This window comes from Aotus nancymaae, unplaced genomic scaffold (genome assembly GCF_030222135.1).
Source record: "Aotus nancymaae isolate 86718 unplaced genomic scaffold, 86718_ANA_hifiasm-v0.15.2.pri h1tg000008l, whole genome shotgun sequence".
NCBI lineage: Eukaryota > Metazoa > Chordata > Mammalia > Primates > Aotidae > Aotus > Aotus nancymaae.
Genome location: NW_026988419.1, coordinates 58940093 through 58958591, shown reverse-complemented (window position 1 = coordinate 58958591; position 18499 = coordinate 58940093). Strand labels below are relative to the sequence as shown.

At 34.8% G+C, this 18499-nt stretch overlaps 1 protein-coding gene across 8 annotated transcripts in view; it reads right to left on the bottom strand.

Moving 5' to 3' along the window:
* Nucleotides 1-18499, bottom strand: part of UBR3 (ubiquitin protein ligase E3 component n-recognin 3) — a 254046-nt gene that overhangs the window by 24441 nt on the left and 211106 nt on the right. For all 8 annotated transcript variants that reach the window (XR_010341473.1, XM_064373357.1, XM_064373358.1 and 5 more), the window contains one exon: nt 12789-12892. Coding sequence is in view for 7 of the 8 variants with exons in the window: in XM_064373357.1 (XP_064229427.1) it covers nt 12789-12892 (104 nt within the window). In the remaining variant the exon portion in view is untranslated. The remainder of the gene's footprint in view (nt 1-12788; nt 12893-18499) is intronic.

Genomic DNA, 18499 nt, shown 5'->3' with positions numbered 1-18499 from the left:
TGTTAATTCTACTTTTTAAATATCTCTCAAGTCAATTTCAACACTCTGGACCAGACTTGCATCCTTTCTTGCCTAGACCTACAATCCCAGCTAAAGTGGCTATGTTGGGGGTCTCCAAGACCACTGCCAGTTTTGATGATTCACTAGTAGGACTTATAAGACTCAGTACAGAGTCATACTCATAGCTGTTATGACTGCAAAAGGATAAAAGTTAAAATCAGCAAAGGGAAAAGGCACATGGGGTGAAGTCCAGAGGAAAATTCCAGAGTCTTCTCCCAGTAGAACCACACAGTATGTGCTAAACTCCCCCAGCAACAACAAGCTGTGATGGCATGTATGAAATGGATACCAGGGGATCTCATTAGAGACTCAGTGCCCAAGGTTTTTACTGGGGTCATGCAGGCACTCTCTTCCTGGTACATATAAAAATTCCAGACTCTCAAGAGGAAAGCAGGTATGTTCAGCATAAACCACACTCTTTGTACAAACAGTTTAGGCATAGCGTGCCACTCGTATCAATTCTGGGAATGCAACCCCTCCTGAAATCCAAGTTCCCAGATGCCAGTCAAGGCCTAATCTTGCAAGAGGCCTTTCAAAGGACAACAGTCAGGCCTTCTCTGTTAATTCTTTTCAGCACAGTAGTTTATCTGTATCACCTCTCAGCTCCCTGCAATCTACTTTCCTTATTCTAGCCAGAATGATCTTTTATTTTCCCTCCAGCTTTACTGAGTTATAATTGACAAAAATTATATTATTGAAGGTAGACAATGTAGTTTTGATATAAGCATACATTGTGAAATGATGGCCACAATCAAGTTAATTAACATATTCATCATCCCATATAGTTACGTGTCTGTGTGTATGTGTGTGTGCTGAGAATACGCAAAATCTCTTCTCTTAGTACACTTTAAGTGTACTAAAGAATACTATAGCTATAGTCACCATGTTGTATATTAGATCTCCAGAACTTACTCATCTTATAACTGAAAGTGCATACTCTTTGACCAACATCTTCCCATTTTCCCCAACTCCCTGTCCCATGTGAACCTCCTACTCTCTATTTTGACTTGTTTAGATTCCACATATAAGTGAGATCAAGCAGTAGTTCTCTCTCTGTGAGTGGTTTATTTCATTTAGCACAATGTCCCATGGGTTCATCCACACTGTCACAAATGGCAAGATTTCCTTTTTTTAAGGCTAAATAATATCCCAGTGTACTAATATGCCACATTTTCTTTATTAATTCATCCACTGACAGACACTTGGGTTGTTTCCATATCTTGGCTATTGTGATGAAAGCTGCAATGAACATGGGACTGGAGTGCAGATATCTCTTTGAGATACTTCTTTTATTTCCTTAGGATATACACCCGTAAGTGGGACTACTGGATCACACAGTAGTTCTATTTCAGTTTTTTAAGGAACCTCCATATAGTTTCAGGATGCTCAGAACAAAGGAAGAACAATGAGTCAACCATCAGAATGAGTCAAGTTAGAGAAATATTTAGATGACAGAAATTACAGGATTTGGTGGACCTCTGGAGGTAGAGGGTGATGGTGGTATCTCATAGATGGTAGTAGCATTGACTAAAAAGTAAAAGAGAGGATGAGAGTAGACGTGGATAGAAGGAATATTAACATTATATATACTGAGTTTGAGGCATGTCTAAAAATTCAAGTCCAGAACTCACTGGAGAGTTGTAGTCTAAAGTTAAAGATTTGGGAATCTTCAGAAAATAGGTGTAGTTAAAGTTATGGGAAAGAAGATAAAATTGTTAAGGAAAAGGACAGGTATTGAAGAACAATTCAAAGAATGGTAAGAGTAAGAAGAAATTTAAAAAGAGCCTGAAAATGAGTACAAAAAGAGATAAAAGAACCAGGAAAGGATAGTGCCATCAAAGTAAAGTATTTCCATCATTTAATTACATATTTTAATAAGTGACAGACATGACAGAATTTGTCTATTATGCACAAACAAAAACATCCTAACCAGAGAGTCATTAATATTGTGTAAAAACATCACTCATGTATAGCTTCTTCTTAAACTATACACACATATATTTTTCTTTTACTAAAAAGAAGTAATGTGGCCGGGCACAGTGGGTCACGCCTGTAATCCCAGCACTTTGCGAGGCTGAAGTAGGTGGATCACCAGAGGTCAGGAGTTCGAGACCAGCCTGGCCAACATGGTGAAACCTCATCTCAACTAAAAATACAAAAAACTAGCTAGGCATGGTGGTAGGTACCTGTAATCCTAGCTATTTGGAAGGCTGAGGCAGGAAAATCGCTTGAACCCAGGAGGTAGAGGTTGCAGTCAGCTAAGATGGTGCCATTGTACTCTAGCTTGGGCAACAAGAGTGAAATTCTGTCTCCCAAAAAAAAAAAAAAAAAATACAATACACTATAAAAAGCAAAATAAAATAATAAAATAGAAATAATGTACCAAAAGAAACAATAGCCACTATAGTTTTAGCTTTTCATTGTAGAAAACTACTACTTTTTGGTTTTAGTTCATTAGTCTGTCTTGATTATCATCATTTAAAAAAATACAGTCAGCGCTTTGTACCTGTAGGTTCCTTATCCATGGATTCGACCAATCATGGATCAAAAGTATTTGGAAGAAAAGAAAATGGATGGTTGTGTCTGTACTGAATATGTACAGACTTTTTCCTCTTCTCATTATGCCCTACACAATACAGTATAACAACTATTTATGTAACATTTATATTGTATTAGGTATTCTAAGTAATCAAGAGACGATTTAAAGTATATGAGAAGATATGTGTAGGTTATATGCAAATACTACACCATTTTATGAAAGGGACTTGAGCACCTGTGGATTTTGGTATTGGCAGGGGGTCCTGGAACCAGTCTCCCGTGGATACCAATAGATGATTGTTTGTTAACTGGCAATTTAAAGTCAAAGCTTAAGCATAAGTTCTCACATTCACTTGTTCATTTAACAAATACTTGTTTATTGAATGCTTGCCATGTGTAAGACCAACATCTTTTAGGGACCTAGAAAAACAAGGAATCTCTCACATGAGGTTTATATTAGGCCAACAGACTGCTAACTACCAACATTAAAACAGAGAACAAAGACCTTCAAATACAATTATCAAAACTTAAAAAGAAGAAAAAAGGATTGGACATCTACTCTAAGTCAATGTGTTTAAAAACAACAACAACAACAACAAAAAACTATCAAAATACCTGAGGTTGAACAAAGGAACATCAATACTTACTTGAAATGCCCTAGAAGTAAACTATCTGTAGTTTCTTTTAAGACCAGGTAGAGTATATCTAAAATAACAAAATCCCTAGGGGAAGAGCACACAAGTAAACAGGACATGATCTGAAGAAGGTATTAGACATTTTATTCTGTTCCTATCACCATTAAAATGTTTTGTGCACGTTGCATATACCATATGCAGACATCAAATCGTCTTAGTCTTACCTTTTATCATTTAGAGTTACTAACTACATGTGCTCTGACTTTCTCCAAAAAGTCTAGTCTACAAGAAAAATCAATTTGTGTTGTGCTTTTCTGTGTGATAAACTCAAGTCTATTTTCTTTTTGATGAGTGAAGAATCTAAACAGTTTATAAGACTTCATTTGCCTTAATCAACACAGAACCAAGAAAAGATACCAAGTTCATCTAACAACTAATAGGGTAGTTAATGCTGGTCCTTTGAGTGTACTTCAGACAACTGAATTCTGAATCCAATAAACTGCCAACACTCTAAAAAAATTATATAGACGTGATCACAATATAAGTGTTAAAGATTCAAATGAAAGTAATAGATTTCTTGAATTTTAAAACAAAATAAGCAATTTACCAGAAAATAAGACTACTGTATTTTTAACACACCCATTGCATCCCTAAAGCATTTATTGAACATGTGATATACCAGGTAGGCATTAGGGATACACTTAAGATGGTGCTAGTCTTGGAGGAACTGACAGTCTGGAGAGGGAGATATTAAAGAAAATCAGACAAGTCAGACAAGTATCAAAACAGAATCAAAGACAAGTTATTATGGAAATGAGAAGAACCAATAGAAAGGCTTCTAGGAAATGGCAACATAAGGTAAAGGACCATCATGAGTTATTAAGTAAAGAATGGAGAAATGGCAAACATTTAAACATGCTCATAATTCTCCTATCTTAAAAACAAAAAATAACCCCTTTGTAATAGTAATCCCCCCTTATCCTCAGGAGATACACTCCAAGACCCCAGAGGATGTCTGCAATTGCAGATAGTTCTGAACCCTATATCTGCAATACTATGTAACAAGATGGGTTTGAACTGTGCAGGTCTACTCATACAACGATTTTCCTCCACTTCTGCCACCCTTGAGACAACAAGACCAACCCTTCCTCTTCCTCTTCTTCCTCAGCCTATTCAACATAAAGATGACAAAGATGAATATTTCTAGGATGAGCCACTTCCACTTAATGAATAGTAAATATATTTTCTCTTTCTTATGATTTTCTTAATGTTTTCTTTTCTCTAGCTTACTTTATCGTGAGAATAAAGTACATAATACATATAACACACAAATTATGTGTTAATTGACTGTGCTATTGGTAAGGCTTCCGGTCAACAACAGGCTATTAGTAGTTAAGTTTTTGGGAAGTCAAAAATTACGTGCAGATACTCAACTGCATGGTGGAGGGGGTTAGGAACTAGAGAAGTAAAGGGGGATCACACCCTTAGCTTCTGTGTTGTTCAAGGGTCAACTGTACATACATAACTATGATAAAGTTTAATTTATAAATTAGGCACAATAAGACATTAACAATAATAATAAAATAGAACAACTATAATAATATAATAAAAATTATGAAAATGTGATCTTTCTCTCAAAATATCTTACTGTACTATGGCCATAACTTTTGCTATTTAAGGTGTGATTGTGAAACTAGTGCAAATTTTTTTTCCTTCTTCATAATTTCATGGATAGAAGACTCATTCTTACCAAAGATCTTAGTTACCTCAGCATACAATTTTTTTCCTTTTCTTATTAAGTCAGGAACTTTCACCTTTTCACTTAAAAGAAAGAACTTTAGTTTCTCTTTGGCATATCCAAATTGCCAGTGTCAACTGAAGAATCACAAGGTTTACAAGTTTGGAAAGGAGAGCTTTATTTCTCATAAAAGGTTGCATCCTGCAGGCTAACCATCAGCAAGGTGGGAATCACAGCCTCTAGCATAAGCCAAGAGCAAGTTCTTTGAGGGAGGTCTGGAATTTATGCTGAACAGAATGGCTCAATGTACATATTCGATAGGCTATAGGAAGAGTCAAGAGTATTTATGAAAGGAGAAACAGGCACATACGCAATTTAGCCTCATGTCTCTTCATGGGTTATGTGTTCAAAAAATGGTGGCAATAGCATGATTCCAGGGTGGAGGTTTTGGCCCTCTGACGTTAGAAGGTGAATTAGAAGAAGACATTAAAAACCCTCACTGAACTTCCTTCATGAGTTGGCCAAAACCAGTCCAGAGATGCTGGTCAGTTTTGGGGTAGGGATGTATTGCGATGCTCCAAAGAGGGAGAGGGGAGTTTGGTTGTAACCCCAGATGACTGGCTAAATGTGATTAAAGAATGAGCCCTTTGTTTCTTGTTTTCTAGAGCTGCTTTCTGCTTATACCTTAGAAAATAATTCAGATTAAAGGTTAATAAGGGAGGGGCACACTGAGGTGTGAATGACCTCCCATCCTCATGGCTGGGAACTCAGTTTTTAAGGTTGCTCTGGGGTTTCCGTGGCCAAGATGAGTTTCTATTCAGTTGGGGAGCTTAAGATTTTATTTTTATTTCTCACCACCATCACTAGTCTTGTGCTTTGGGGCCATTATTAAGTAAAATAAGAGCTGCTTGAACATAAGCACTGTGATACCACAATAGTTGTTCTGACAGTCCAGATGGCTACTAAATGACTAATGGGGCGGGTAGCATCTACATTGTGGATATACTAAACAAAGAGATGATTTCACTTCCCAGAGAGAAAGGGACAAGGCAGCACGAGATTTCACTGTAGTACTCAGAATGGCATGCAACTTAAAATGCATAAATTGTTTATTTCTGGAATTTTCCATTTACTCTTTTGGACCAAAGTTGACCACTGGTAACTAAAACCATAGAAAGTGAAAGGGGGTAAGCGGGACTACTGTACATCATATATGACTTCTGTTCTATTCCTCCATTCTCTCCTGGAATATCTCTCTGTTCAATGTCTCAATTCTCTCACTTCTTTCTCATTTCTCATCCCACTGTAATCTGCTGATTCTACAAATTATATTTGCCTATGGCCAGGAGTCCCTAGGATAATATATAAGTAACTAAATTTTAGAGATCAAAATCCTTTTGAAAATCTGTTAAGAGCTATGAAACTACTCAGAAAAAAATGCACATATACATATAATATTTTTTCTTCACAATTTTAGGAGATTTGTGGATTTCTTGAAGACTATTAATAAACTCTGGAACCACATTTTAAAAAGCCTTGGTCTTAGGCTGGCACAGTAGCTCATGCCTGTAATTCCAGAACTTCTGGAGGCCAATGCAGGTGGATTCCTTGAGCCTTGAGTTCGAAACCAGCCTGGGCAACAAAGTGAGGCCCCCTCATCTCTACAAAAAATAAAATTAGTCAAATATGGTGGTGTGCACCTGTGGTCTCAACTACACAGGCGTCTGAGGCAGAAGGACTGCTTGAGCCCAGAAGATCAAGGCTGCAATGAGTTATGACTGCACTACTGTACTCCAGCCTGGGCAACAGAACAAGACCCTATCCCCCCAAAATTTAAAAAAATAAAGCCTTGGTCTGAAGAAGCTATCAAAGATTGTTGGGGTTATAACAATAGGATACAAGCCAACCTAAAGTGTTTAAATAGTTATTATTTTACTATGAGATTGAAAGACATTAAATATATTAAAATCCAAGAATTCATAATACTAAAAAAAAAGCAATCATCTTTGGAGAATGCTAAAAAAAGGTCATTTTTTCTGAACTGGTAAATAAAATCAAGCATTTAACCTGCCTTTCCTATATCAACTTTACCAATGTGTGAACAAAAAGGAAAAACAAATAGGAAAACATTTTAGTTTTAAGAATTCCACTTAACAAATGAAATAATTAAGGAATAAATCTAGAGAATAATCAAAAGCTTCTACTGTCACATAAAGAGAAACAACTGGAAATTATATCTCCTGATAAAAGTACTTAACATTATTCATGAAGTATTTTTGCAAAAAGAAATAAGAAACTAATTCCATCTAAATGTATCTGCCAAACTGGCACACACAGGGACAGAAGAACATGTTATTTAAATGATATTGTTGGGGTACAACCAGCAAAACAGAGACTATAGGAAGTTCTAAAGGAAAAAAGACCCATATTCTTCAACAAATAAAATGCAAGGAGGTAGGAGGAAGGAAGCAACCCACAGACTTAAAAGAAATGTAACAACCAAATCCAATGTATGGATCTTTTTTGGATCCTAAGTCAAATAAACCAACTATAAAAAAATCATTTACAGGCCTGGCACAGTGGCTCATCCCTGTAATCGCAACACTTTGGGAGGGCGAGGCAAGTGGATCATGAGGTCAGATGTTCGAGACCAACCTGGCCAACATGGTGAAATCCAGTCTCTACTAAAAATACAAAAATTAGCTAGGTGTGGTGGCGGGCACCTGTAATCCGAGCTACTCAGGAGGCTGAGGCAGGAAAATCACTGGAACCCAGGAAGTGGAGGTTGCAGTGAGCCAAGATATTGCGACACTGCACTCCAGCCTGGGCAACAGAGCGAGATTCTGTCTCAAAAAAAAAAAAAAAAAATCATTTACAAGAAGCAATATGAACACTGATGGACTGATGGGATATTTACGGATATTTAGGCATAATTATTCATTTTTAACTGTATTCACATTATGCTTATGTTTATTGAAAGAATCCTTATCGTTTAGAGATACATACTGAAGACTTTATAGATAAAATGATACGCAATCTGGAATTTGCTTCAAAATAACCACAGGTGGGAGGGAGGAAGGAATAAGTGAGGATATAAATAAAACAAGACTGGCCATGAGTTCATTGGGCGGGGGGAGGGAGGTTCATTAAACTCTGCTGTTTACTGTAATGTATGCTTGTAAATAAATAGTTCATTTTTAAAGCCCTTGGTTTAAAACAAAGCAAAACTTTGAGATATTTTCTTTCTTAAAGTCAATGGAAAATAATAAGCAGCATTAAAGCTCTCCTTTGTGGGCCCTGCTTATGGAAATCTTGGAAGCAGAGATATTCTATAATCACTGGTCCCAGATGCTCTATAGAATCTTGGAGTCTGTATCCTACAAAGCATGGTTAAGAACATATTTGTAAAGTCCCTCAAAAACAGCAACACGATCCAAACCTGGGTAACTGACCCTCCCTGATATGGTTTGGTTGTCTCCCCACCCAAATCTCATGTTGAATTGTAGCTTCCATAATTCCCTCATGTTGTGGGAGGGACCCAGTGGGAGATAAATGAATCATGGGGGCGGCTCCCCCAACACTGTTCTCATGGTAGTCAATAAGTCATGAGATCTAATGGTTTTATGAGGGGAAGCCCTTTTCACTTGGTTATCATTCTCTTGTCTGCCACCATGTGAGACGTGTCTTTTGCCTTTTGCCATGACTGTGAGACCTCCCAGTCACATGGAACTGTGAGTCCACTAATTCTTCCTTTTGCAAATTGCCCAGTCTCAGGTATGTCTTTATCAGCAGCATGAAAATAAACTAACACATTCCCTATAAAGGATGATGATTTTATGTCTTAAATCCTGGGGGTTCAAAAAGAAGAAACTATTTTAGCCTGAGAGATAATAATTGTAAATTTTCTGTGAATCTTCTAAGAGGGCTTCTTAAAAAAGAATGTGAAATTCCTTTCTTAACTCTCTTCCTGCTGCCTTAAACTAGACTGCGATAACTGGAACTCTGGCAGCTACCTTGTCACAGGGAGATGAGAGCCATACCATAAAGAATGCGGTGCTGTGAAGTAGAAGCATCTGGCCTGCCTAACTTTCATACTTCTTTCTACATGGAAAAAAAAAAAAAAAAAAAACAAGCAGTATCTAATTTAAGCTACTGTGTTATTTTGATTTCTTTTCTATTATATATAGCCAAATCTGATCCTAAGTTATAAATCTTTCCTCTTGTACATAAAGAACTAAATACAAATACCTGAAAACAGTGATAGCTACTTCTGAGTTTATTCTTTAGAGGCCACGGTTGTGATGGGTATTATGAAAGATAAGATCCAAGAACATAAGAGATCAAGGAAAAAAACTTGTTTTTAATATACTTAATTTGAGCTTCTGATGAGATAAGTGGCATAGAAAGGTCTTTTAGCCTGGTAACAATGCTAAGCATTAAAAAATTTAAGAGGTATGTAGGTAGGTTTCTGCACCCACATATTTTTCAGATAAAACCATAGGAAGCATTTAACATTCTAGTAAGTCTAAACAGTACAATTTTCCTTCTTCTTCTTTTCTCTTCTAATAACAACCAATAACTTAAACAGTTATACAAATACATATTTTTATAATAAAAACAGCTTATAATAAAAACACTGTCACAAAAAAGACCACCAACTATTAACTCTTACATTAAAAGGAAGTGGAGAAGAAAAATTCATATTAACAACTCTATCTCCCCTAGTCAACTCTCTACCTCCCCTCAAAAAAAACCTGTCTGTGGAAAATTAACATAATTAAGCTCTGAACTTCCTAGCAATTAAAGGCCTCTATCCAGTTCTCAAAGTGTGAAAGACTAAAAAAAATAACAAGAATGGCATTTTTTTGTCTGACCCTAAATTCTAAGAGGAATTCATCACCACCATGACAGCTAGTAAAATATTACATAATGTGTTTGACAGCAGCAGTATAATCCAATCTCAAGATAATCCTATCTTAAATTATTGTAAAATTTTAAGAAATCATATAATGCACAAGTTTAAAAAGCAATTCTAACTACAGGTAAATGTAGTGACTGCTAAATACCTAGTTATTTGGTTCCCCAAGGGCAAAGTCCATGTTTTAGTCATCTTTATGTCTCCAGCACTTGGCAAAGAAGCATAGCAACCTGACACACAGTAGGTACTTATTAAGTATTTCTTGAATTAGGCAATGAATTTATGAAATTTCCTTATTAAATTTGTTCACCAAGAAACTCTTCTTTAATGAAATTACTTTAAGGCATGATTATTTACAATATTATACATTTTTACATTGATGATTTCCTAAATTTATTCTATTTATTTAGCCATTATTAAGTATATCAGTTTTCTTGACTCACTTTAGAATACAGTTTCTTGACTCTGTTTCTACTGAATTAAATTTACTGGGTTTGGTTTATTCGTGTATTGTATCCTTTTTCAACATGAACTTTGCCTTCTGTTGAAAGCCAGTGCCAACAGTGACTTCTGACAAGAAGGATGACGCACCAGTTATAGCTTTCAGACACTGACACAACAGGTCCTTTACTCTTAACTAAAATATTTTTCTCTTTAGATTAAATATTGATTATAGAAACAAAATTCCTTCTCTATGCCAAGTTTCCTTCTCTTTTAGCTTTTCAGGTTTATGTAATAACAAAGCTTATAAGTAAAAGGTATATTTAAATAAAATATTTAAATATTTTGAAGACATAATAAAACAAAGTAATTTTAAAAATATTTCAAAATGTAATGCTACTAATATGATTAGAAGAGTACAATCAGGAGTAAACCAGCATGATCCAAGGCAACTGTTTCCCTAGACTAAGAAAAACTAACCAAAGTGACACAAAAAGCCTAAAGAATTTGAAACTAATTTTACAAAGAGATTAATTTTCATGAGACTATTTAACAGGTTTAATTTTTAAGCTCTATAAACACAAATGATTAAATTAGTAGACACAGCCTAACCCCCAAAAAAGTAACATTCAAAAATATCTAAAGTTTTACAGTTAAATATGTAATTACCTTGAGAAGTTAAACAGAATTACCATATGATCCAGCAATTCTACTTCTAGCTATACATCCCCCAAAAAAGAAAAAACGTGCTTAAAAAAAAAAACTTTTTTTTTTTTTTTTTTTTTGAGACAAAGTCTCACTCTGTCACCCAGGCTGGAGTGCAGTAGTGTGATCTCAGCTCACTGCAACCTCCACCTCCCGGGTTCAAGAGGTTCTCATGCCTTAGCCTTCCAAGTAGCTGGAATTACAGGTGTGTGCCACCATCCCAGGCTAATTTTTGTATTTTTAGCAGAGACAGGCTGATTGTGAGCTCCTGGCCTCAAGTGATCCACCATGCCTGTCCTCAAACAAAAACTTCTATATGAATGTTCATGGCAGCACTATTCACAATAGCCAAAAGGTGGTAATAACCCAAATGCCCATCAACTGATGAATGGATGAACAAAATGTTGTACATCCATACAATGGAATATTACTAAGCCATCAAGATAAATGAAGTACTAATACATGCTATAACATGGATAAACCTTGAAAACATGCTAAGTGAAAGAAGCCAGACTCAAAATGCAATATAATGTATAATTTCATTAATATGAAATATCCAGTATAGGTAAATCCATGAAGACAGAAATCAGATTAGTGGTTTCCAGGGGTTCTTCAAAATATTTAAATATGTTATTTAAAGAAGAAGGAGAAAATAAGAAAGTGACTGCTTATAGGCATACAGTTTCCTTTGAGGCTGATGAAAATGTTCTGTAACAATATTAAATGACACTTCAGTTGTACATTTTTAAATTCCTTCAATAGTAAGTTTTACGTGAATTTCACGATTAAAAAATATTAGTTCAAAACTCAGTGCTATTATAATTATGCTTGTTTATTAATGATAATGTTTTACTTTTTACAGAATGTCATAATTTGCATGAAATATCATAATTTGCCTATATATATATGTTTAAATGATTATTTCATACCTTTGGGTAAAAGGATTTATCAAAGATCAAGCTAGAGTTTATACAAACAATGTCTTCCTCAGGAATAAGGCTTTTATACACCCATAGATGTTCATTCTACTGTAACTTTTAATAGTTAAACAAAATAAAACTAGTTTTCTAATACAGAAGATGTTAACTATCTGATAGAATATTTTAAATGTTGTCTTCGAGTGAAAACTACAAAGTCCAAGGAGCATTAATTAAAATGTTGCTAATATAATACTAATGTTGTTAATATAATAGTGTTATATTAATACTAACTTAAAATGAGACTGTATTTTCAATAACTACAATTACTACTATATCAAAATATGTATGCATACAGATAGGGTAAAGGCACTAAGGCTGACAGTTGCTCTATTTTTCAAATTTTTATTTGTATCATCACTTCAATTTTTTAAACCATTTTCACAGTGTTTTCCCCATGTCTTTACTTCTTAGTGACTAAAACACTGAAAAGAACAGACCTACAAGAATTTTAAAAAACACTTTTTCACTGTCCTATTTTTAGCTACAATTACTATTTACTAATAAAAGAAAAAACATTGTCTGTTATTACCACAAAAAATATCCATCAGACTTACTGCTATATTTACTTCTCTTTCTCTTTTTGAGACAGCATCTCACTCTATTGCCCAGGCTGGTCTCAAGCTCCTGGGCTCAAGCAATCTGCTTGCCTAAGCCTCCCAAAGTGCTGGGATTACAAGCATGAGCCACCACACTCAGCCTATTTGTCTCTATAATTTCTACAATATTCAAAACATATAGTATATAATCATAGAATCTGAATTAAAAAGACATACCTTTGCGTAAGGGTTGTGGCATCATTAAGATCTGGATGAGCAAAAGGGATGTTACATCATGATAAAGAATTGGAACCTCAGGCTGTTGTTCTTCATTTCCCAGCCTAAAAGAAAAATGTAGTCACTTTAGATAGTATTGTATATCTTCTATTTCTAATGTATTTTATATGTCACATATATATCTATGGAACAGAAATAAAAACTTTAATAAACAACCAAAAAATTAAAAAAAAAAGGTGTCATATTTTGCCAAAATTTACATTTTATTAAACTCATATTCTCTTGACTCTAACATGAAAAAAAATACACAGAAAATGTGTTGTGTTATCAAAGTAAACAATCAGGATACATTAACTTGATTATGAGTCTGATCCCTTAGATTACAGAAATTAAATAAAGCATTAAATAGATAATGAAAGAATTAGTTTCACTACAAATGGAGTGGCTTATAGGATACTTATCACAAACTTAGCACTAACAAATAAGTAAGTTTCACATTATTACAAAAAGATAGGTACAGTTTACAAATCAATTCATGTTGAAAAGGTATGGTGAATTTCTCTTATTAAAATGTTGTTTCAGCTGGGCACAGTGGCTCATGCCTGTAATCCTAGTACTTTGTGAGGCTGAGGCAGGCAGATCGCCTGAAAAGTTTGTGACCAGACTCACAACATGGTGAAAACCTGCCTCTACAAAAAATACAAAAATTTGGCAGGGCTTGGTGGTGTGTGCCTACTTGGAAAGCTGAGCGGGGAGGATTGCTTGAACCCAGGAGGTTGAGGCTGCAGAGGGCTGTGATTGTGCCGCTGCATTCCAGCCTGGGCGAAAAAGTGAGACCCTGTCTCAAAATTAATAATAAAATAAAATAAAATATTTCAACTTTATAACTAACAAAATTCAAATAAAATCTTTAACATTTGCAAAGTTTCAAAAAGAAAATAACCAAAGCAGAACTTAAAATACACTATAATAGGGACAGATGTGGTGTCTCATGCCTATAATCCCAACAGGCATGGGAGGCTGAGGTGGGAGAGTCACTTGAGACCAGGAGTTTGAGACCCTCCTGGGCAACAGAGTGAGCTCCCATCTCTACAAAAAATAAATTCTAAAAAGTACATGATAAAGGACACAGTACTAAACCTTAGGGATGTGCAGTGCTATGAAAAATATAGACTATATCATAAAGCAGAGCTTATTCTAAAATAATTTTTCAAATGCCTTTAGAAGGTTAATTTTTTGACTACAGGTTTAATTTTTAATGACAGAGAACAAAAGTAAATCTTAAGCTCCAGAACTGGCTAAATTCTGAACCTACACTTTAGACTTGGGATTAGCAAAACTGTTTAACTCTTTTACTAGGCTTGATCATTCAGCAAATATTTACTGATTACTTACTACAGGTCAGGCACTAAACACATTGGTGAGTAAATCAGCTCCTGCTGCTGAGAAACTTTTAGCTGACAGAGGAAGACAGCTCTTTGAATTTCTCCAATTTCTATAAATATTCCTTAGTGTACTTGTTTTCCTCTTCAAGGGTAACCCTTCATTAATGCTATGAATCCTCATGTTGTCTTTCAAGTTTTTCTAGCCTCTCTGCAAGGCTGAGGTTTAAAAAAAAAAATGTGTAGGGGTCACACCATTTCAGTTATTCAAATTCTCCACAGAAATAGTTTCACACAATCAATAATGATACCCTAATTACAAAATTTAGTCACCATTTTAAATCCTTATCTTACTGACCCTTGACTTGACTTTAGGTATAGTTGAACATTCTACCTGGAAAACTGTCTTGGCTTTTGTGAAACACTGTCCCAAGTTCCCGTCTATCTCTCTGATTACTCCACTTTAGTCTTCTTCACAGGTTCATCTTCCTCTGACTAACCAAAAATACTATTATTCCTCAAGATTCCAATTCTCCCTTTCTTTTCTCATAAGGACTCTTTTTGAAAGACTTTCTAATCCATGATTTCAACTGCCAGCTATACACTGATGACTCCCAAATCTGTATGTCCAGCCATGACTCTCTTGAACTCCTTATCTGAATATCCATTATTTCCACTTGTATATCCAACAGCCAGGCAGCTCAACAGGTCTGAAAGTGAACTCATAATCTTTCTATACACACACTCCCACCTCAGTCACAACCATTCTATTAGGTTGGTGCCAAAGTAATTGCTGTTTCTGACATGAAAAGCAACGGACCAAGCTAATACTTTCCCCTCTAAAATCTAAGTCTTGATGTAGCTTATTTCTTATATCGTCCTACATTTACACCATGGCTGAAACATAATGCCTAAAATTAATAGTTCCCCAATAAAAGCATAATGAATAAATAAGCTAGGAATTTGAGGACATCCCAAGGCCATTTCTCTTACGCACCCCATATTTAATTGGCACTAAGTTCTAATGACTCTAACTCCACTTCCCCTTTACCACCCCTATGGCAACTGCCTGTAACTATTCAATCTTCTCCAATTTTATGTTCCTCTAATTAATCCTCTATATCGTTAGTGCCTGGAAGAAGCTTCCACAGGAATGACATCTTGCTTATCATTATATCCCAATGTCTGGATTAAAACAGTTAAAAAAACTAACTGGATAAACAAATGAAATATTCATGGGAAAATGGATGAAAATGAACAGGTGGTATATAATATCAGATTATCAAACTGCCACATTAAATTTAGCAGATGTTTAAAAGATTCTCACTTAAAATTAAAAGAAAGTTTATGGATCCTTTTAAGCTAGCCCAATTTCACTCTTATGCAAAGATGCATTTTACCACACAAAAATTAAAAAGGCTTGAGAACCTGTTACATCATAACCTAAAGACCAACAAACTGCAGAACTTTTAGGTATAGAAAAGAAAAGCTTTCCCAAATAAATACTGTTTAATAAAATAGGAGTAGTATATGCAACTGAAAAGCTTAAAGTGCTTAACAGAATTCTAGACTCTTATTTTACATTATATGCTAACAATTTCTTTCTACAATAGAAGCAATCTTTCTCAAAATTGGAGGTGGATTACTTTATGCTATTATTATTTATTTGCTTACTGTTGTATGTGACCTTCCAAAATTACTTAAAATCTGTCCAAATTGTTGTATGCAAGAATTATATACTACTAAGAATGCATAATTAACAAATGCTTCAAAACTGAAACTATTATATGCATACAATAAAATAAAAAATTAATTAAAAAGATGAGAAATATTTCTAGATGAGGAAACAGCATATTATAAAGCTAACTACTTTCCCAGATTAATTTATGAGTTTAAAATAATTACAATCAAAATTACAAGTGAGGCTGGGCACTGTGGCTCATGCCTGTAAGCCCAGCACTTAGGGAGGCCAAGGTGGGTGGATCACCTGAGGTCAGGAGTTTGAGACCAGCCTGCCCAATATGGTGAAACTCTGTCTCTACTAAAAATACAAAAATTAGCCAGACGTGGTGGCATACAACTGTAGTCCCAGCTACTTGGGAGGTTGAGACAGGAGAATTGCTTGAACCCAGGAGGTAGAGGTTGCAGTGAGCCAAAATCATGCTACTGCACTCCAGCCTGGGCAACAGAGCAAGACTCCATCATAAACAAACAAACAAACAAACATAAATTACCAGTGAGGGGAAGGGTTTAGAAATGTTCTAAAAAATTCTGGAGAAAAAGTAAGAACAGCAAAGAAAAATTGGGAGGCAGAGTTTGGGGAAGAGTAATGAGAGGAATCTAACTCAACCACATAATTAGACATAATAAATCACCTCAACAATAAACCAGCATTGTATTGTCAGAGAAATAGGCTTGTAACTCAATAGAACAAAAAGGAAAGCTCCTAATCAGGCCTATAATGTAGAAACAGTTAGTATTTTAGTAACTAGGATATAAAATCACTAAAAAAACCCCAACTACTTAGTTATCTGCACACAGATTTTAGATCTTCACCTAACACTACAGATGAGAATAAATTCCAAGTATATTATATATTTTTAAAAATCATCCCATAAGAGAACTCTAAAGTGAAAATAAAGGTAGATATTGCAAATCCTAAAACTGGATTATACATTGTAATACTAGTTACAAAAGTAAACATCAGATCTTGGAAGAGATGGGCATTCCTAGTATGAAAATAATAGGAAAAAATAAGAAATATAATGTCTGACTCATCCGGCTACGTGAATTTAAAACTTCAATGTGTGAAGAAAAGTAATTACAAAAATTGAAGGCAAACATATTTTGAAAAAAATTTCAACAACTATGACAAAATAAGATTTAACATTTTACACCATGAAGAATCATTCATATAATTTTAAAAAATAAGATGCCAACAGAAATGGACATAGGGTCCTGAATATATCATTCACAAAGAGTATATATAAATAGCTAAAAAATACAAAAATACTTAACTTTGCTAGAACTCAAATAAATTCCCATTACTTTAAGATCCCATTTTTCATCAATCATATTAGCCAAAAAATGTTTAAGTGATAATACTTTTTTTGGTAAGTTTTTTTCCCCAATAACAATCAGAAGAAAACCTGGCAGTTATCGGGTGATAAGATTAAAATACCCGTTCCAAGGAGAGAGAGAGAAATGGCTCTTTCCTGGCACATCACTGGCCTATAACTGGAATGAATGAATGGACTGATGTACCCCTCTACAGAAAAGAGAATCAAAGATTTCAACTACAGGGTTTAATATGATCACTGTGATGACTATCTTTTAAAAATGCTTAATATATTAAAACATCTAATTGTTCTCACTAAGATCAGGAACTAGGCAAAGATGTCTCCACTCCCTACTTCTTTTCAACATCATACTAGAAGTATTAGCTAATGCAGCAAGATGAGAAAAGGAAATGAAAGTTTACAGATTGGGAGAAAAGAGATAAGGCTTTGTTTACAGATTACATTGTCATCCACACAGAAAATCTGAACGAACTGACCAAAAAACTCCTGAAATTGGTAAGTGATTATAACAATGCTGCAAGTTACAAGGTTAATATATAGAAGTCAAGCACTTTCATATATAATGGCAAGGAACAAGTGGAATTTGAAAATAAACACACGGTATCATTTAAATTGGCACCCCCCACCCCCCAAATAAAACACTTAGGTATAAGTCTAGCAAAATATATGAAATGTCTATTTAAGAAAAATGACAAAACTCTAATAAATGGAATCAAATGACTACATAAATGGAGAGAGATATTCCATGTTAATCATGGAATATTTTAATAATAGGAAGACTCAATATTGTCAAGATGTCAGTTCTTTGCTACTTGATCTATAGATTCAACACAATCTCAATCAAAATTCCAGCAAGCTATTTTGTAGATATCGACAAAATGATTTCAAAATTTACATGGAGAGGCAAAATACTTGGAATAGCTAGCACAATACTGAGGAACAACAAAATGAGATTACTGATACTACCTGAATTCAAGACTTACCATAAAGCTACAATAATCAAGACAGTATGGTATGGGCAAAAAAACACACAAATAAGATCAATGGAATAGAATGGTGAGCCCAGAAATAGATTCACATCATTACAGTCAACTGACTTCAACAAAGGAGAAAAGGCAATACAATGGAGAAAACAGTCTTTTCAACAAATGGTGCTAGAACTGGACATTCACATGCAAAAACAAAAAATGAATTTAGACAAAGACCTTATGCCCTTCACAAAATTAACTCATAATGGATTACAGACCTA